We start from the raw sequence: 22,868 nt of genomic DNA, 5'->3' as shown, positions 1-22,868 counted from the left end.
AAAAGGCAAAAAACTACAAAAAAAACTAAAAACTAATAAAAAAAATAAAAAAAGCCGAAAAACTAAAAAAACTAAAGAAACTAAAAAAAGGAAAAAAACTTAAAAAACTAAAAACTAAAAAAAAACTAAGAAAAAGGAAAAAACTGAAAAATAGAAGAGAAAAAGAAAACTAATAAAATTAAGAATAAAAATAAAAAAAATAAAAAAGATAAAAATAAAAAAAAAGTAAAAAGAAAAAAACGAAAAAAAAACTAAAAAAGCTAAAAAAAAAGGTAAAAACCAATAAAAAAACTAAAAAGAAAAAAAGGTAAAAAACTAAAAAAATTTTCATCTAAAAAACTAAAAAGGTAAAAACTAAAAGAACTAAAAAAGAAAAAAAAACTAAAAAAGGAAAAAAACTGAAAAATAAAGGAGAAAAAGAAAACTAAAAAAATATAAATAAAAATAAAAAACTAAAAAGATAAAAACTTCAAAAAAAGACTAAAAAGAAAAAAGAAAAAAACTAAAAAACCTAAAAAAAGGTCAAAACCAATAAAAAAAAACTAAAAGGAAAAAAAGGGAAAAAATTAAAAATTATTTCATCATATACCAATTCAAAAACGAATGTATACCGGGATGACGACCGGGGACACAGGGAATATAAATGACACAACTACAACGGGGACGCCGGGGGCACAGGGGGATATAAATGACGACGGGACACAAGGAATATAAATGACGCCCGGACACTCAAAGAGAAATCACAGACTGGGACACCGGGACACAAATGACGACCGGGACACAGGGAATATAAATGACGACCGGGACACAGGGACATAACTACAAAGGGGACGCCGGGTGCACAGGGGGATATATAAATGACGATGGCGACTCAGGGAATGGTCGATTAGCAATCACCATCAACAAAGCTCAAGGGCAATCATTAGAATCATGAGATATAGATCTGAATACGGATAGTTTTCCCATGGACCATTATATGTTGCATGTTCAAGAGTCGGTAAACCTGACAATCTATTTATATGCACAGACAATGGGACAGCAAAGAATGTTGCATATTCGCAAGTTTTACGTAGTTAAAAACATATATATATATATATATATATATATATATATATATATATATATATATATATATATATATATATATATATATATATCTATATTCACAGGTGGGACATAGGGACACAACAACAATGGCGCGTAACGACTTACGCGCGCGGGGGGGCTTGGGGGGGGGCGCGAAGCGCCCCCACCAACTAGGTGTTGGGGTGGCGCGAAGCGCCACCCCAACAGCTAGTATATATATATATATATATATATATATATATATATATATATATATATATATATATATATATATATATATATATATATATATATATATATATATATATATATATATATATATTATTTCACCTTTATTATCTTGTTGCATAATTCAGTAACAATAAGGCAGGTCTCCTTATACATCCCTTCTGAAATATCTAAGTTACGCAGAGACATAACTATCGTATTTTTCTTAATTTTTAAGTCATGTGGTTCTGCAGTCTTAATTGACTGCAGAATTAATTCCTTTTTCTATTATCTTTTGCAGAACCGTAACTTTTATACAGTTTGTTATCTCTTGGGAGGCGATCGTCAATTTTCGTATTTTTTTTTTACTAACTTCTTTTTTGATTGAAGCTAAAGTAACTCAATCCTTCATCAAATTGGAATTTTGTTTAGACAGATATTCTCCAAACACATCCTCAATTAAATTGCCACTGAAAATTATGTCTTCCAGTAATTCTACCTCATTAAGAAGATTTTTAGGAAGATTTCATTTCCCAGTTCAAGGATGTACTTTTGAAGAAGAAGAAGAAGTTTATTATTATTCAATACAATACACTACAAAATACAATTCAAATGGAATTACAATACACTTATTCCCCCTCGAAAATCTCCATGGCCAGGGATGCAAATGCTTCCTGTTCAGAATCAACCGGCATATTTTTCTCAAAGGAAATACGTTTAAAATGCTTTCCCTGGTTACTTGTTTTCTTGATAAATCGAGTGTTTCACAGCGATTGCTGGGTAAACTGGTAAACACTGTCGGAAATCATTTCCAGCCACTAAAATTTTCCCACCGTATGGCAAGTTCGGATTTACAAGGGATCTCAACAACCGATCCATATATTATAAACCATACTTAGGAAGTACGAGTGCTTCATCAAGTAGTAAAACATATACTTGAGCTAATTCTAAAGCTTTGCTTGAACCAGGTCTTATAGTCGAAAAAGAATCTGAGGATAGTGGTATAAATAATTGATATGTTGGAAACTCAACAATCTTATTTATACTGTGCATGACATCATATAAGAAAATGCTTATATGATGTCATAAGAATTACTTAAATGATGTACGAACATAGTACATAGCGTCATTTGCAAAAACAAAATTAAGGCTCTTAGCGAATTTTCTCAGATTTCTGACCTAACTAGATAATTTTTTTATGCAAGAATATCTCAAGAACCAGAATTAAGGCTCAACCTAACGAATTTCCTTAGACTTTTAACCTATCTTGATCGTTTTAATGCGAGAATATCCCGAGATACTAATTTTCCTGAAAAAATATAGGGCCGTTTTCGAGAAAAAGTATACAATTATTGCTCACTTGCCACCCCAACACCTAGTTGGTGGGGGTGCTTCGCGACCCCCCAAGCCCCCCGTGCGCGTGAATCGTTACGCGCCATTGTAGTCGTGTCCCTGTGTCCCACCTGTGAATATAGATAGATTTATATTCCCTGTGTCCCGGTCGTTATTTGTGTCCCAGTCAGTAGTTTCTCTTTGAGTGTCCCGGTCGTCATTTATATTCCCTGTGTCTTGGTGTCCTGGTCGTCATTTGTGTCCCGGTGTCCCGGTCTGTAATTTTATCAGTTGACAAACATGACAGCTCAATCCTGTGGTATCAGTTGACATACAGCTCAATCCTAATGACGTCAGTCGACAGACAGACACACAGACAAACAACTTATCGTCATTTATATATCCCCCTGTGCCCCTCGGCGTCCCCGTTGTAGTTTTGTCCCTGTGTCCCAGTCGTCATTTATAGTCGACAAACATGACGTCAGTCAACATACAAACAGGACGTCAGTCGACACACACGTCCCTGTCGTCATTTGTGTCCCGGTGTCCCTTTTTTTCTTTTTTAGTTTTTAGTTTTTTACCTTTTTTAGTTTTTTTGTTTTTTAGATTTTTTAGTTTTTTAAGAAATAAATTTTTGTTTTTTTCCTTTTTTCTTTTTAGTTTTTACCTTTTTTATTTTTTTAGTTTTAGTTTTTTTGTATTTTTTACCTTTTTTAGTTTTTTTTCTTCTTTTGTATTAATGCTATAGCCAAGGTTTGAACCTGGAACCTCTCGGACCTAGAACCTGGAACATAACGCTTTACCAACTCAGCTACTTCGGCTTGAATACATTTACCTTTTTTATTTGTTTTTATTTTTTATTATTTTTTTTAGTTTTCTTTTTCTCCTTTATTTTTCAGTTTTTTTCCTTTTTTTAGTTTTTTTTTTCTTTTTAGTTTTTTTGTAGTTTTTACCTTTTTTTATTTTTCTTTTTAGTTTTTTTATTTTTTAGTTTTTAGTTTTTTAGCTTTTTTAGTTTTTTAGTTTTTTTAGTTTTTTAAGTATTTTCTTTTTATTTTTTTTGTAGTTTTTACCTTTTTTAGTTTTTTTATTCTTTTGTATTAATGCTAAAGCCAAGGTTCGAACCTGGAACCTCTCGGACCTAGAACCTGGAACATAACGCTTTACCAACTCAGCTTCTTTGGCTTGAATACATTCGTTTTTGAATTGGTATAAGATGAAATAATTCAGACGTCATATGCGGACAGACGGAAAGACACACAAACAAACTTATTTTTATGTATATAGATACATATATATATATATATATATATATATATATATATATATATATATATATATATATATATATATATATATATATATATATATATATATATATATATATATATATATATATCTATATAAAAATAAGTTGTCTGTCTGTGGATCTGTGGATCAGGTGACGTCATGTTTCTGTGTCGGCTGACGTCATGAAATTAGTTGTCAGGTGACGTCATGTTTCTGTGTCGGCTGACGTCATGAAATTAGTTGCCGTCATTTTTGCTTTGACGGTGACGTCATTCAAGTTATATAAGACATATGTTCACGTAGAAATCTATTAATGTTTAAGTTTACAATGACTGATGAAGATGCTCAAAGAGTCTATGCCAAAATCTTGCTGCTGATAGAGAAAGTCAGAAAAGAAAGCGTGCCGAGGAACTACCAGAGCAACACGAAAGCAGACTTGCTGCTAAAAGAGAAAGTGAAAAAAGAAGGCGTGCCGAGGAATCAAAAGAACAGCAGGGAAACAGGCTTGAGGCTGATAGAGAAAGAAAGAACAGAAAGCATGCCGAGGAACTACCAGAGCAACGCGGAAGCAGACTTGCTGCTAAAAGAGAATGTGAAAAAAGAAGGCGTGCCGAGGAATTACAAGAACAGCAAGAAATCAGGCTTGCTGCTGATAGAGAAAGTAAGAAAAGAAAGCGTGCCGAGGAATCACAAGAACAGCAAGAAATCAGGCTTGCTGCTGATAGAGAAAGTAAGAAAAGAAAGCGTGCCGAGGAATCAGAGCAACCTGAAAGTTATCGCCTGGAATTCAGGTACAACCCAGTCGATGATTATAGCTTGAGTAGATGTGTTCAAATCGGGACTATGTCTAAAATTTGTCCCTATTGCAAGGCCTTGAAATTCAATGGTGAAACAATGGGAATGTGTTGCGCCTCAGGAAAAGTTAAACTTCCTCTATTGGCTGCACCACCAGAGCCATTGAAGACTTTCCTTACTGGAACTACGTCAGAATCTAAGCGTTTTTTGTCAAAAATCAGACAATACAACTCATGTTTCCAAATGACGTCGTTTGGAGCCCAAATCGAAAATCCAGATCAATTTATGTCTACTTTCAAAGTAAAAGGGCAAATTTATCATAAAGCAGGGTCCCTTCTACCATTCTCAGGCGAGAATCATAAATTTTTACAATTGTACTTCATCAGTGATAGAAATTCTGAATTGAATGCACGTTGCGAAATTTCTCCCAACGTTGAAAGGACAATCGTTTCCCAATTGCAACATCTTTTCCACGAAAATAATAATTTAGTGCGTCTGTTCAAAACAGCCATCGATTTGATGCCTACTGATACGCATAAAATTGTTATTTCCGCTGACAAAACGCTTCCTGGCCAACATGTGCGTAGATACAATGCTCCGACTATCGACGAAGTGGCAATCGTTATGGTCGGTGATCAGTTTTTACCTCGAGATATTATTCTTCATAAGCGAAACGCTCAGTTGTTAAGAATTGCTGAAACTCATCGATGCTACGATGCCCTACAATATCCTATCATTTTTTGGGATGGAGCTGACGGCTATAACTTTAATATTAAATTGATGAATCCAGCCACTAACAAAGAAATGAATAAGAAATGCAGTGCAATGCATTATTATTCCAATAGACTAATGATTCGGCAGGATGAAGAAAATTATATTTTAAAATGCCGTGAATTGTTTCACCAATTTTTCGTGGATATGTATGCTAAAATTGAATCAGAACGTTTGCTATATATCCGCCTGAATCAGACCAAGCTCCGCTCTGAACAATACATTCATTTGCGAGATGCAGTTATAAATGATGGTAATACCACAAACGTTGGAAGATTAACAATTTTACCTTCGTCATATGCTGGCAGTCCCCGTCATATGCATGAATATGCTCAAGATGCTATTGCGTATGTTCGTCTCTATGGTCGTCCAGATTTATTTATTACATTTACATGTAATCAATCTTGGGACGAGATACTGCAGCTTTTACTTCAAGGACAATCGGCGGTTCATGGACATGACATTACGGCCCGTGTCTTCCGGCAAAAGTTGAAATCACTGATAAATTACATAGTATATTTTGAAGTGTTTGGGTCAATGCGATGCTGGATGTACTCAGTGGAATGGCAAAACGAGGTTTGCCACACGCACATATACTAATCTGGCTACATAAAAAAATTACTTCGAACGAAATTGATGATGTGATTTCCGCTAAAATACCTGATAAAAATGTCGATAAGGGGTTACATGATATTATTGTAAAAAATATGATACATGGACCTTGCGGTGCACTGAACGAAAATTCACCATGCATGGCCAAAGGAAGGTGCACAAAGCAATATCCTCGACTTTTAGTACCCAAAACAATTACTGGCAATGATGGTTACCCACAATATAGAAGAAGATCTACTGAAGATGGCGGTAGAACAGCAATAATAAAGAAGCGTAACGGTACCACCATCGAAGTAGATAACCAGTGGGTTGTTCCATATTCCCCATTATTATCAAAAACATTTAATGCACACATAAACGTTGAATACTGTAACTCCGTAAAGGCAATCAAATACATATGTAAATACGTCAACAAAGGCAGTGACATGGCAGTTTTTGGCTTGCAGTCCGAAATCAAAGATTTCGATGAAATCGTAGAATATCAGGCTGGAAGATACATAAGCAGTAGTGAAGCTGTTTGGCGAATTCTTTCATTTCCGATACATGAACGTAGTCCAGCTGTTGTTCACTTAGCGGTACATTTACAGAATGGTCAACGTGTTTATTTCACGGAAACCAACGTGCAACAAAGAGTCCTGAATCCACCGGATACAACATTAACAGCTTTTTTTTCGCTTTGCAAAAATGATTCTTTTGCAAAAAAACTGCTGTATACTGAAGTGCCTTCGTATTACACGTGGCATACTAAAAATAAAGTATTTGAACGTCGAAAACAGGGTAAGTCAGTCGACGGCCAACCTACCATCTTCAAAGATACCACGATAGGAAGACTCTACACCGTTCACCCCAATCAACATGAATGCTTCTTTCTACGCCTGCTTTTGGTGAATGTACCCGGTCCGACATCCTTTGAGTATTTGAGGACTGTAAATGGTACTATACATGACACTTACCGTAGTGCATGCCAAGCTCTGAATTTATTGGAGAATGACCAACACTGGGATAACTGCATCAATGACGCGTGCGAAACGTCAACCCCAAGTCAAATTCGTGCATTGTTTGGCATCATTTTAACAACTTGCTCTCCATCAGCTCCTACAGAGTTATGGGAAAAATATAAGTCAAAAATGTCCGAAGATATACTTCATCGAAAACAGTTAGAGACGTCAGATATGACTTTTGATTTTACATCAGAAATTTATAACTACACTTTAGTTGTTATAGAAGATTTGTGCGTAAGTATGGCAAACAAACCTCTTCAGGATTTGGGAATGCCTTCACCTAACCGTATCGCTGCTGTTTCGACATGTGTAGAATTGGATTGTGAACAAAGTTACAGTACGAGTGATCTATTGTCTTATGTACAAAATAACATTTCCAAGTTAACGTCGGAACAAAAAGACATTTATGATACGATAATGCATTGTGTCGATAACAACGTTGGAGAAATTTTCTTTTTGGATGCGCCAGGAGGTACTGGTAAAACGTTTGTGATAAAACTGATTCTGGCATCAATTCGATCAAAAAATGATATAGCGTTGGCAATTGCGTCGTCCGGAATAGCCGCAACATTGCTGCCTGGTGGAAGAACTGCTCATTCCGCTTTGAAATTGCCTCTGAACTTGCATTCTACAGAAACTCCCACGTGCAATATTTCCAAATCATCTGGGATGGGTAAAGTATTGCAGCAATGCAAACTTATTATTTGGGATGAGTGCACAATGGCACACAAAAAATCGCTCGAGGCTCTGGATCAATGCTTGAAAGATTTGCGAGGGAAGTCGAAACCCTTTGGCAGCACCTTAATATTGCTTGCGGGAGATTTCAGGCAAACATTACCTATAATACCTAGATCAACTCCTGCAGACGAAATGAATGCTTGCCTGAAAAATTCTAATTTATGGGCACAAGTAAAAACATTAAAATTAACTACAAATATGCGTGTCCGATTGCAAAACGATGACTCTGGTCAAACATTTTCAGATCAATTGCTGGCAATGGGAAACGGAAAGCTCCCAGTAGACTCAATTTCAGGACGTATACAACTACCTGCTGATTTCTGTAATTTAGTGACGTCCAAAAATGAATTGATTGAAAAAGTATTTCCGAATATTCTAAAAAATTATAAAAATAATAAATGGCTAAGTGAAAGAGCGATTCTCGCACCCAAAAATATAGACGTCCACGAAATCAACAATATTGTTTTGACCAAGATTCAAGACCAGGCAGTCCTTTACAAGTCAGTCGACACAGTTTTGGAACCAAATGAAGCGGTTAATTATCCATCTGAATTTTTAAATTCCATAGATCTTTCAGGGTTTCCACCACACGTGCTACAACTAAAAATAGGCGTACCAATAATACTTTTAAAAAATATAAACCCACCAAAGCTTTGCAATGGCACTCGACTTGCCGTAAAAAAAAACAATGGAAAACCTAATAGAGGCCACAATCTTGACAGGGCCTTTTGAGGGTGAGGCTGTTCTTATTCCTCGCATTCTCATGATTCCAACGGATCTGCCTTTTCAATTTAAAAGATTGTAATTCCCAATTCGATTAGTATTTGCAATCACCATTAACAAAGCTCAAGGTCAATCATTAGAAAAATGTGGTATTGATCTTAATACTGATTGTTTTTCCCATGGACAATTGTACGTTGCATGTTCGAGGGTCGGTAAACCTGACAATCTATTTATATGCAGCGACAATTGGACAGCGAAGAATGTTGTATATTCGCAAGTTTTACGCAGTTAATTTGTATTTTGGAACCAAATGAAGCGGTTAATTATCCATCTGAATTTTTAAATTCCATAGATCCTTCAGGGTTTCCACCACACGTGCTACAACTAAAAATAGGCGTACCAATAATACTTTTAAGAAATATCAACCCACCAAAGCTTTGCAATGGCACGCGACTTGCCGTAAAAAAAACAATGGAAAACCTAATAGAGGCCACAATCTTGACAGGGCCTTATGAGGGTGAGGCTGTTCTTATTCCTCGCATTCCCATGATTCCAACGGATCTGCTTTTTCAATTTAAAAGATTGCAATTCCCAATTCGATTAGCATTTGCAACCACCATCAACAAAGCTCAAGGGCAATCACTAGAAAAATGCGGTATAGATCTTAATACAGATTGCTTTACCAATGTACAATTGTATGTTGCATCTTTGAGGGTCGGTAAACCTGACAATCTATTTATACGCAAAGACAATGGGACAGCGAAGACTGTTGTATATTCACAAGTTTTACGTAGTTAATTTGTATTGTATGTATATATCTATCTATCTATATAAAAACGAGTTGTGTGTATGCATGTTTGTTTGTTTGTAAAAAGAGCGTTTGTATATGACGTCATTATTAGTACATACGGCTTTGTATATGGACAAACAATGGGAAAGCCAAGAATTTTGTATATTCGCAATTTTTACGTAGTTTGAAACACATATATAAATCTATCTATATTCACAGGTGGGACACAGGGACACAACTACAATGGCGCGTAACTAATATGGCGCGTAACGACTTACGCGCGCGGGGGGGCTTGGGGGGGCGCGAAGCGCCCCACCAACTAGGTGTTGGGGTGGCGCGAAGCGCCATCCCAACAGCTAGTATATATATATATATATATATATATATATATATATATATATATATATATATATATATATATATATATATATATATATATATATATATATATAGACATATAGTCATGCACGTTCATAAGCTCTCCATCGAAGAACTTTGGAACACATCTTGTAAGGTGTATTTCTCCTTGGTTCCTCTTGCACACGTGCGCAATGGCGAATTTATAATTTATATACCTTTGCCGTGGTTTGATAAGTTATTGGGAAATTAATCAATAGTTCACTCCGCTGACTGCGTCCGTTTGTGGCACTATGATGTGTCCTATTTCTGATAGAAACGTACATGACTGTATACGTGCCTAGGCTGCAGCGTCACGGCATACAATTAATAAGTAAAAAAAAATTACCCTCAGGACATCATAATTTGGTTCAGTGACAAAGTCTGTAAAAGTGATTTGAACCGTTTTTCCAGCAGTGACGGAAATGAAATAGCATTCATTTGCATTTTGTGGATAAGGAGAGGGGTAGCCTGGACTAGACACAGTGCCAGAGGGATCCACGAAGCGGTTTCCACAAACCTATAAAAAGAAGGAAAAGTCATACACGATTAGTCCAAATAAGAGTTCTTTTCCGTTCTTACACCTCAATCATCAAAAAACACTGTTTAATTTTGTCAAAGGTACACTCCAGACATTTTTGGGCGTGTTATAGAGGCTAGACAGTAGAAGGAGGATAATATGCTTCCATTGCCCCCCTCCCACCTTCAAAAGGATTAAGGCAAGGACGAAGGGTAGTAATAAAATACCAGCAAGAGTCAAGGTTGAGTATTACCGGTATATTAATTTTTTGCTTTATGTTTCTCGATTTTTCCATATTAGTAATTTAATTTCGTAATACTCAGCAATGTATATTTTTCAAACATCTTAAATATTAAGTTCTAAACAATTAAATTACGCTTAAAGTCTAGGCCCGTTCCACCGTCTTAACCGCATATTTTCGTAAATAGGCGGAAATAAATAGGCAGGGTCATACTCTGACCTTGTAGAGTTTATAAGTTTTGATGTATGTACTATATTTTCTCCCTTATGTATAATCCACAAGTGTCATTTTTTTATATGATGTGGGTTAAAAATAAACTATTATTGTGTTGCGATAGGAACACTTTGGTTTCGTCGTGTTTTTTTTTCCTAGCACCGCGATTTCAGCTTAATCTTATAAAGTCGTAAGGGTCTAATCTCTGCGGTTTTTACAGAAAGTGTGTACCTTAGGCCGGACTGATGAATTTGACTTTGCATTTTGGAAAGTTTTTAGAACTCTTGCCTAGGGCCAAAAAACATGGTTTTTGCTTGTCTTTCTGCCCACTTTTGTTCGTGATTTCACCCGAGTTTATCCTTCGGTTTTTCGCACTTGGGATTGCGGTAGAGATGGTATCAGATGTGCCTCTTAAATCTTATAAGTTCTCTTATTGCTATAGAAATTAGAGTTCTTCCTTTGCTTCTTTTTAAGTGATGACGTTAGAAACTTGGCCTACGGCAAAAAAGTTAACTTTTGACCTAAGATAGATAGATTTTTTTTTTCGATGGCAGTCGATAGCTCTTGATGAGCTGATCTAAGTATATGGTATTCATTTTTCGGTAGAAAAATTCCTTCATGAGATATACCAGTTTGAAAGTTTAAAGGGGTTAAAACTTCAATAGTAAGGCACAGACTGAAACCAAAAATAGGCCAATATAGAAATGGTATCAGATGTACCTCTTAAACTTTAAATTTCTCTCATTGCTAAAGAAATTAGAGTATATCCTTTGCTTCTTCCTAAGTGGTGACGTTAGAAATTTGACCTACGGCTTTGACCTTGACCTTGAACTAAGAGAGATCGATTTTTTTTTCGATGGCAGTCTATAGCTCTTGATAAGCTGATCAAAGTATAATTTATCTATTTTTTGTTAGAAAAATTCCTTCATACCAGTTTGAAAAGGGGTTGACAACTTCAGTAGTAAGGTACACACTGAAACCAAAAAAGGTCGATGCCAATTGAGAGACATATAGTGGATTTTTAAGCAACAGTCTTCTGTTAGCTCATAATAATCTTCGGCAGTGAGGAGTTTGCAACTTTTGCTAGTTGTTGTACCTATTATTTGTTTTCGGTGTATTTGGATGGTAAGACCAATTTGGTTCCAGTGGTAACTGGAACCAAATTGGACATGTAGGGGACTTGGTGATTAATAATCGACTTTTAGGTTACAATCATCTTCAACGATGAGGGGTTTGCAACTTTTACTAGTTGCAATGAGGGGTTTGCAACTTTTGCGACTTGGTGTACCTAGTACCTATTTTAAGATCCTTACAGATTAACGACTTCAGCGTTTAATCGAAGCGAGGAAACAAAACCAAAATGTCGCTCTCGCAACATTTTACTCGCCGAAGTCGAACAAAGATTGAAGCAGCACCTCACGTTGCCTATGCAACGTAGATCTAGTTATTACTATTATTGATGTGAGGTAATTTTACCGTCTACAGGACTCATCATCAGAGGGTTTTGGTGTAGATTTCAGATCCCCAAATACACCAGACTGGTGCATATGGGGCCAACCTTATTAGGTTATAAGAACACAAAAAACAACAAATTGAGATAAAACTCCACGAAAAAAAAAACACAAACGAGACTGCTGCCAGTATAGAGAAAAGACTAAAATAATGCGGATATTTCGTCTGTATCTAAACTAGGCGTCCTCAACATAAGATAAAAAAAAACACTAAACTAAAAACAAATAAAATCACCACTAGTAATAATAAATAGAATTGTCGCTATTGATCCACATAGGGAAAATAAGCTATTAGAGTTACTTCAATGAAAACACCAAAGCAACTGAACAAAGTAACAAAGGTATACAATGGTAGAAATATACCAAGAAAAGTAAAGACATACCAAGAAAACAAAAACATACCAGAAAAACAAAAACACACCATACATAGACTGAAAAGTTTTGGCACTTTTCTAAGAAATGTCACACAGAAGCCTATGGTTTTGTTGTTGTTGTTGTTTTTTTCTCATAAAAATTATGCCAATTTGCCAAATATTCTCATAAAATGCTTTGAACGGACCACTGGGCCCTTAAAAAATAACTGGCAATAGCGAGAACTTTTGATTAATGAATAGACCCTCTGTACCAATATTAGACAAAAACAAAACAACAGGGCCAACGTGATGTAAAAAAAAACAAACAAATTAAAAGAAATAAGACAAAACAATGAAGTGAACAAATAAAAAGATTCAAAACAGAGATGTATAGATATTGTCAAAGTTGTTCTATTCGGCCTTTTGGTATTCACAGGAGGAACCAGACAGTTGTTGGTCAAGATTATCGCTATATTTACAGTACAGTACTCCGTCTCTTATGAGAACTTCAAATTTGTCAGAATACCCTGGGGCATGTTAAAAAGAAAGAGATTGTAAACATAAGGAAACTTTGTGACTACCAGCTAGTGAGTTTTGGTCTTAACATGTAAATAAAGTAGCCCTTCAGCACTTTCATACTTTTTTTTTAATTTGTTATTCCCACCTCCTGTCCTCTCAGTGACATAAATATTTAAAACTTTTCAAGCAGATATATAAAATATGAATTCAAATACTATCTCTTCAATTGTACTATAGATATTATCAGTTATATAAGAAATTATTTTTAGTTTAAAGTAGCAGCCGAGTGGTTTTGTATTATTTTATATCTACTAAATCAATGTAACCTTCCAAACAGGCCATATCCCAAAGAGGATGTCCTCCCGTCCCAGGAAGACATGGTGGTGACATGTATGGTGGCTAATTTATTACCAAAACATTTTTTCATTAATACCATAATACTACTTTTATTTACGTATTATTACCCCCCCCCCTGAAAAAATTGGAATAAATATAAGAACAGCTTATTTCAACATAATCAAGCACCATACATATTTAGTACTTACATACAAACATATCAAACAAGCTGAAATGACCAAAATTTTCATATTTTTCAAAAAATTTCATATTTTTCAAAAATTTCATATTAAATTTCAAATAATTAACATTATAGATCCATTTACAAAATTACTTACAATTACTTAAAGCATTTTTTTAGGTCCCTTTAAAATTATCTTGAGGTTACTTAAACACGAACATACTTTTATTATGATAAGATGGTACTACCATTGATTAAATCTTACCTGTTTGTAATATACAACAAATCCTTCAAGTTCATTAGCAGGATTACTTATGAAAGTGATATACATGTTATTGCCAGTTGAATAATAGTCGCCAATTACCTCTCCACTTAAGCTGGCAATGATTGGAGAATCTTCACTAGCACCGTCATAGATCTGTAAATAAAAAAAAATATTTACAATAATATTTTTCTGTTTACATAAGCCCCAAAACGCTTGCACAATAACTTGCTTAGGCAAATGTATGTGTAAGAAATAACAAGGATACAATCCCACAGCGCCAAGGGTAGGGAAAGAATGGATATACCCGTAATTTGAAAATCGTAGGTTCCCTCATACATTCTTTATTTTTGAAGAGATAAACTGAAATTTTTCCTATCTTTTTACTGCGACACGTTAGACACCACCAGAGTGATCATCCTTGGCCTCAAATAGCGCTTAATATACAAAAGGGGGAGGGTAGTAGGGATTTAGATATGAAAAATTAAAAACATAGTACTCGATGCATTTATTCTTCCACCAGTTAATAGTAAACATAGTTTTTATTTAAAAGCACAGACTTAATCCTTATGATAATTAATTTCAAAAAGCTTTTCCACAAGACAAGTTTTTCAAAGAAAAGTAAAGAGCTCCATTAAGCCAAGAATGAGCAAAAAATAGTTCAAATAATCTTCCAGTCGTAAAACTACCACAAATTACTATTCAATGAATTAATGGAACTCAAAACGAACAGAAATCATAATAAAGAACCGAGTCAAACTCAAAATGAGCAAAAATTAATATGAGCATGTCTGATAACCCCATTGCCATCTCAAGACCAGAACACAATTTGCACTTTACTGAAAAATAAAAAACACCAACAAACAAATGACCGTGGATTGTAAGTTTAATTGACATATACTACATATGTTCCTTAAGGTTTTGAATTTTTTTATTTATGGAAGTAAGAAAGGTGAAAAAATTTCAAAGTATTTTGTTTTGTTAAAGCGCAATTTGTGTTTTGATCATGAGAAGGCTTGGGGGTTGTCAGTCCTAGTCATGTTAATTTTTGCTCGTTTCGAGGGTGACTCGGCTATTCATTGTCATTTCTGTTTGTTTTTAGTTGCATTTATTTGTTGATAGCGACTTGTGGCAGTTTACGATTGGAAGATGGTTTGACCTAATTATTGCTCATTCTTGGCTTAATAGAGCTCTATACTTTTTTTCAAAAACTTGTTTTGTGTAAAAAGTTTTTTTAATCGATTTCTGTTAGCTGTTTGTTTGCATAGTCTTTTTGATCAAAAAACAATATTGTATAACTTTTCAGTTTTTTCTACAAGAATTTATAGTTTGAGTTGCTATGTGTATGCTGGGGAATTTTTTTCAAAAATTTTTAATCCTGACACAAACAGTACAACTTTCAATTGGATGTCACAGCTTCTGAAGGTGACCTGAAAAATAAACTTAATATCATTCCCAAAAGATCCTAGCTATGCTCTTTGACAACCTGTACAAACTTGTACCCTTTTTATTTATTTAAATTGTAAGAGAAGAAATAGTAATAGTAGTATTCCCAAAAGTTTTAGCTTAATACCCCCAGTCGTTTCGATACCAGTCGATTAGATACCAGTCGTCTCTACAGTGCCATTGGCAACCATTAAAACAGTGCCTTTTGATTCAATTTCCGATTGAATGAGCTGTTTTTGAAGTTTCTATAACAACAAATGGCCTCATCTCAAATCAAAGTCAGATACATTTCGGGAAAATATGTGGTGTGGGGGTGGGGGACATCCACCTTTTGATCACTCTGAATCTTAAAAAGAGTACAAGAACTTCTGATTACCAGTACATTGAGCCCCCTCCAAAATTTATACGATCACCGTTTCTATATGTACCTTATATGCCCCCAGGGCATAACTTACAACCCTTGCCCTGAAGGCTCTGGGGGGGTTATCATCCCCAAAGACATGATTTCTGGACCTTTCAATTACGCTTAACAAAATGTATATCTTAAAATTTTGATTGTATGTGCTTAGAGAAATGGTGGGCTGGGAAAGGGGTTAGTTACGCTCGAATCACTTCCGACTATTAAAAAGGGCACCAACCCTTTTGATTTCCAAAGGCATGAGCTCTTTTCGAAATTTCTAAGACAACAAATGGCCATCTCAAAGTTATAACTAGATGTGTTTCGGGAAAATATGAGGTGTGGGGGAGGATATCCACTCTCCGGTCACTCTGAATCTTAACAATGGCACTGGAACTTCTGATTTCCAATCCAATGAGCCCCTCCGAAATTCATACTGCCACCTTTCTGTATCTACCTCATATTTCCCCAGGGCAGAAATTACAACCCTTGCATTGAGGGATGCGGGGGGGGGGGAGGTGTCATCCTCAAATATATAATTTCCGGACCTTTCAAGTACGTTGACTAAAGTTACTTTCTTAAAATTTTGATTGGATGTGTTTGGGGAAATGGTGGGTGTAGGAGGGGGTTAGTTGCCCTCCAATCACTTTCGACCATGCAAAAAACCCATTAGCGCTTTCAATTTCCAATCGATAAAGCTCTTTTGAATTTTCTATGACAACAAATGGCCATCTCAAAGTTTCTATCAGACACATTTCGGGAAAACACGAAGTGTAGGTGGGGGTATCCACCCCCTGATCATTCTGAATCTTAAAAATGGCACTAGAACATATGATTTCCGATCAAATATGCCCATTTCTGAATTTTTACGATCATCCTTTCTATTAGTCCACAGGGCATAACTTACAGCCCTTACCCTTAGGGCTCTGGAGGGAAGTTCATTCTCAAAGACATAGTTTTCAGATCTTTTAACTATTTTGAACAAAACATCTATCTGAAAATTTTGACTCGATGTGTTTGGGGAATTGGTGCTGGAGGGGTGTTAGTTGTCCTCCAATTACTTTCAACTGTTGAAAGGACACTAGCCTTTTCAATTTCCAATCGAATAAGCCCTTTTCAAATTTTCTACGGCAACTCCTTCGATACGGAGTGCCCAGGTCCAAACAAAAAAAGAAAAATAATGATGATAATAATAAAAAATAATTGTGCCCACATCACTTTTTACTCAGGTAGTGTTATTGTGCTGCCTAAGATCGAATTGCCTTTACTAGCCCTTAATATGATCCTCATATATAGCCCACTTATTTATCAACACTCCTTCGTAAACAGGCGTGAAATGCAGCTGAAGCAGCTGTGGTAAGCCTCCGAGAAGATCCTTGGACTTACACCATACCTTCCATTTTTAAATAGATGGATAATTTTAAGGCCAAGTTGCACATTTAGAAACTGCTTTAAAATAAGCCATTCTTTTTTAAATTGTCTTTTATAAAGGACCAACATACGTGAATTTGTAAAAAAGACATCAACAAAGGAACGATTTGTCTCTGAAGCTGTGTTGGATCACCCTCAACAAAGCTTAAAGTGGTCCTGCACTTTGAAAGGGGTACACCTAGTGTTTCTGACTAAGTATAAGTGCTCGATGGCCCCTTTTAGTGAGATGACCAGGAATGACTAGGAATTATAAAGTCCCATTCTCTGCATAAATTGGGCTGATCTCTGACCCCCTTCCTCTTGGAGAAAGACACATGTCATATGCTAGTGTAGATCCACCAACTCTCTTCTGTCATTACCTTCATATCAGAGAAAGAAATTTCAAGCTTTTTTACTTACCATTTCCAAGCCACAAACCACTGATCACAAAAAGAAACAACAACAAAATTTTGGGCCCCATCCCTTAAACAAAATCTTTTGTACGTGCCTGATTTATTAAAAGCTTGTTCAATTTTGAAATAAGACAGAAACTTACCGTCATTACATCTTCTGGGCTGGTTACAAACGATGTTACTTCTAATTCAATTGCAAATCCTGGTTGAACACTGATTCCCCAGCAAAGGTTTGCGTCTGGATTGTAAGGGGACGGAAAATTTGGAGATGAAAAACCTCCTTTGTCGTCGGTCAACAAGTTTGGACAGATCTAAAAGTTCAAATTTGAATTAAACATCCAGAGAAGCAGGAGGGATAATGGTTTATACATTCGGCATGCAATTCGCCATCAAAACAGTAAATGACTTTAATCCCAAAAATTGATGAAGTTTTACTTAGTAAATATCTTTACTAAAAGAATATTTCTTATTTTAATGCTTAAAACTGAACAATGAAAATCAAGGACTAAAATACAAGTGGACGTGAAAAATTCTACTTCCAAAATGCGATAAATAATTGTACTCAGTACGAGAATGATTTATTGATGTTCATTGTAACTTATGATTAACTTTTAATTTTAATTCCAAACCTAAGAAAAGTCAAATTTCCCCAGTCAAAAAATTCAAAATTTCGACCTAAAAATACAGTTTAACATTTCAACCCATCTCTTGATAGACTCTTCTGATGAACAAAAATAATTCTTGGATTTTCATAGACTTTTGAAAAAAATTTTAAGTTTGAACTTCGTCAAATTGGCTTCTAATAGTACACCTACAATATGCTGTCAAATCTTTGTGTAGTTCTAATGTAAATTCAAATTTTCAAAGAGAGTCTCTTTTTTTATAGTTCTGGTATAAATCCATTTGTCAGAGAGAGTTTTATTATAAGCATACAAAATTACAACAGTATCAAGTACTTATACATTAACGCTTAAGACAGGATAAATTACAGTTAGGAAAATTGGCTTTTGAAAAGCTCATAATAATTTGTACTGTAAACAATTACACAGAGAAAACAGTTTTTCGGCGAAAGTCTTTTTTACATTTTTTCTATTTAAATTCAAATTTTCTGAAAAACCGTCTATATCTCCATGCGAAAAATTGATTGATTCAAGTACTTAGCCGCTGAAATTTTAAAGTAAGATCAATTTCAATTAAGCAAATTGACTTTTGAAAGGATCAAATACAGTTTGTTGGCGTGAAAATTTAGTAACTACCACCCACATTTTTATTACTAATATATTGTTGTTTAAAAAATATGAGAAGCAGCTACATCTTCATATTTCTTCTTACATATTCTATTAAAAATCCTTGACAAGATGTTATAAACTTTGAAAGTGGTAAAAATAAGCCCCAAAAATATTAAGGATCACCATTTCTAGTTAAAATAGAAAAAATTAGTGTCCCACGAGAATGTTTCTTTTCCGTCCCTCAAACGTATACTCAACAGGGTCCATCGGCGTGTCCAAACGTCCCATGAGTTACGAACCTTCTCACAGTAATGAGTTAAATTGCATGGTGACACAAAACATCATCGTGGGAGGATTCTCTATATGAGGACAAATGCGGCAGGGTGTAAGATCCACATCTATTGACAACGACCCTTGCAAAGGTCTAACTCGGCCCTCTCGGGGTATTTAAAAAACTGGGGATCTTGCGTTCAACTCTATTCCCACTTGAGGAGTGGTGCCCTTCGAGCAAAACTATAGCCTAGGAATCGACACAGCATTCGCACGGGATTCTGATTAATGGATAATTCTTCTGGGCTTGGTCTGTTTTGAAGGGTGTTTTTATACTGAAAAGCCTCTTCCTAGCTAATTTATATACTAGGGGTCGGCTCCCCTTAGTAGCATAATATTTATAGGCATGAATATATAATGAGTCGTAGGTAATAGGCTTAGGACTGTCTGTGCAGAATTTCGGCTCCTGTTGATAGAAAACTGCGTTGTTGAAAATATGTCACATGTTGATAAAAAACCAAATGCTGAAAACCATGTTGTGACTAAGACGGACCCGGGATTGCACAAAAACCTCTATTCATAATGGATTTCCCAGGGAACTCTTGCTTTCTGGTTCAAAGCCAACTTAAGTCATTCGGTGTTTGCTTGAGAAGATGTGTTGATCCCCGTCCTGCACTAGTGTCTGGGATCATTGCTTAAGAAAAGCAAACAGCTTTTCGTGACGCCCAAACAATTTCAATGATTTAAATAACATGAAAATTACGGCGTTCAAAAATGACTATTGTATTGTTATTTTGACAGAAAAACTCAAGCGATCAAAACTGGACTTGATCGGAGTTTCAGCAACTCGTATCCCAGTGGTAGGAAGCGTGAAATTAGGTGATATAGAATTTGTGTACTCATGCAGAAAGGATGGGGTACCTAGACAGGGAGCAGGGCTCATGATGAATAAGGAAGCTGCTAAGTCTTGTTGGAGCTGAGAAGGTATTAATAATAGAATAATAATTGTTCATTTTATGACTAAGATGTTCATGGCATCAGTTATAGTAGTATATGCCCCTGTTGAACCGACTGAAGGAGATACTAGTGACTCAGATGAATTTTAATTTCAGTCACAAGAGCAAATGAACAGAGTTCCAGGTAGAAATATGGTTTTTTTTTGCAAGGAGATTCGAACGCCGCGGTCCTGAGAAACTGGGATACTTCGTATCTTAGCCTTGGTAATTTGGTTTATGAAAAGAAAATAGCAATGGCTATAGACTTATGCAATTTTGTAGGTATAACAATCTAGCTATTATTAATAAGATGTTTGTTAATAAAATGGCCCATAAGCTGTTATAAGTTATGTGATGATAAGACAGAAAACTTATTGATTCTATTGTAGTAAACCTAAGACTGGCAGGATCAATACAAGATATCAGGGTATAAAGAAGTGCTGTTATTGATATTAAAAGCAAATATTACCATTTCGTAGTGTCTAGGGGAAACTTAAAGCTGAAATTACAGAAGAATAACTACCTCCCGGGAAGTTATGATACTGGTAGTCTCCAGCGTGTGAATTTGCGAGAAGATTTCCAGGAACAGTTGAATACTGAACATAAATACGTTCTGAGACCATACTGGCTATGCAAGACGTATGAAAAAAAAGAAAGAAAATAATAAATGAAAAGAGAAAAAAAAAATAGGTGAAATAAGAGAATTTTATCAGCCAGTAGCAAAATATGAAAAACAAGGAAATATTTCGACAAGGACTTCCGCCAAGTCGCCGTCAGTGCTAAAAAAGGAGGAAAAAAAGAAACAAAGAAGAAACAACAGCAAAATCTAACTTTTTAAGTGAACTGCACGAGAGGAAAAAAGACACTGAGTCAAACAACAAAAACCAACTTGTAATCAATGAAAGAGACGTTACCAATTAGATTGAATAAGTATCCTTTGCCTGCAAAAGATCTCGCCTGTCTACAATTTCGGTTTTCATTAGATTTGCGCACAGGTTGTCTTAAATTAGACTGGGCAAAAATATTCATAGTCTTTTAATATTAAATTATTATAAATTGGGCTTAAGGAAATATGTCCCATGTCTCTATTTATAGCCAAATTTCTATTTATATGGTTTTTTTTTATCTCAAATGCCTCTTCAAAAGATTGGTGTAGGCCATTTAAGGTAGATATTAAAGTTGCCTCTTCAAAAAGAACTAAATGGTTAGGATTTTTGTATATATACTGGGCCAGAGCTGAATCAAAGTTGTCATTTTTATTTTCCAATCTCAGGGACTTATCTATTGAAATTTTGTGTTTTTGCAACCATTCCCCTAGCTGTTGATGGGTCCTTCCAATTTAAAATCTTCCACATGAACACGGGAATCTGTAGACACAAGAAGAAACACCTAGAAACACCTGTAGAAACACCTGGCATAAGGTCCGTTTTATCCTTTCCCGAGTTGAAAAATATAGTTTTGAAAGAAACAGAGAGATTATTTTTTTTAGAATTTTTCCAAGTTTGTCGCGGATTTTTTGGCACATTTGAATTCTTTTGATTCGAATCTTTAATTTACAATAGAACTGGAAGATTCAGGAAAGCTACCTTTCTTGGATGTTTTAATTATAAAAAATATTCTAAGCCTTGATTTTTCTATATAGAGAAAGCCGACCCATAATGATCGGTATCTCAATTTCTCGTCAAATCACCCTCCTTGTGCAAAAAGAGGAGTAGTAATTTCTTTAGTCGACAGGGTTCTAAAAATATGTTCACGTAATCATGTAAAATCCGAGTTAGACTATGTTAAAGATATTCTATTCTGCAATGAATACCCAATCAACCTCATTGAAAATATAATAGATAGACAATTAAAAAAAAAATAAAACAGGAAAATAGGGTGCCCGTCCCCCTTGATTCAGTTACACTGGCAATTGCAGAAAAAAACTTTCACTACATTACCATACGTCTCGAAACTCAGCGACAATTCAATCTAATTATTAACGTCTCTTTCATTGATTTCAAGTTGGTTTTTGTTGTTTGATTCAGTGTCTTTTTTCCTCTCGTGGAGTTCACTTAAAAACGTTAGATTTCGCTGTTGTTTCTCCTTTGTTTCTTTTTTATCCTCTTTCTTTTTTTTTGGAGCACTGAGGACGACTTGGTCGAGGTCCTTGTCGAAATGTTTGCTTGTTTTTCATATTTTGCTACTGGCTGATAAAATCCTCTTATTTCACCTATGTGTTTTTTCTCTTTTTATTTATCATTTCCTTTCTTTGTTTTCATATGTCATACTGAACTTATGAGTTTAAAATTTGACAATGTGTCAGATGGTTGGAATAATTTAAGAAAGACAACTTGTGACATCGCTGATGGTGTCTTAGGGGGGAAATTTAAGACTACTGCTAGGATTATTAGTGAAAAATCGTCATGTTTAGTAGAGAGGAGAAGGGGCTTATACAAGGATTATCTGAGCGATAGATCATATTGAATCGAAAGGAATGTAAAGAAAGGGAGAAAGCATTAGAATATGAACTAAGGAGGTGTGAAGTGGAGGCCATGGATAAATATCCAAGGATTCGGAAGATGCAGCTAGACGGCATACTAGTAAAATATTGTACTAGCATGTTGAAAAATTGAGAGAGAGTAGTGAATCTTGACTTGTGCCAGTTAAAGATAGGAATGGGGTCACAATTATTTATAAGGAAAGAATTAAAGAGGGCTGAGTGGAACATTTTGAGAATGTGCCAAGCCGAGAGGTAGTTACAGAAGAAGATATAGAAGGAAATGAAAAAGTTTGTGATACCTTGGATTTGAAGGAAGATTTGTTCTGTGAGGAAGAATTAGCGACAGTAC

General features: G+C 35.3%; 1 protein-coding gene across 1 annotated transcript in view; it reads right to left on the bottom strand.

Moving 5' to 3' along the window:
- Window positions 1–22,868, bottom strand: part of LOC136037554 (deleted in malignant brain tumors 1 protein-like) — a 39,535-nt gene that overhangs the window by 8,948 nt on the left and 7,719 nt on the right. The window contains exons 4-6 of the mRNA XM_065720280.1: window positions 17,687–17,854; window positions 13,881–14,033; window positions 10,091–10,261 (exon numbers count right to left, since the gene is read on the bottom strand). Of these exons, the coding sequence (XP_065576352.1) occupies window positions 10,091–10,261; window positions 13,881–14,033; window positions 17,687–17,854 (492 nt within the window). The remainder of the gene's footprint in view (window positions 1–10,090; window positions 10,262–13,880; window positions 14,034–17,686; window positions 17,855–22,868) is intronic.

This window comes from Artemia franciscana, chromosome 2 (assembly GCF_032884065.1).
Source record: "Artemia franciscana chromosome 2, ASM3288406v1, whole genome shotgun sequence".
NCBI classification, from domain to species: Eukaryota; Metazoa; Arthropoda; class Branchiopoda; order Anostraca; family Artemiidae; genus Artemia; species Artemia franciscana.
This window is presented reverse-complemented; position numbering and strand designations above follow the sequence as displayed.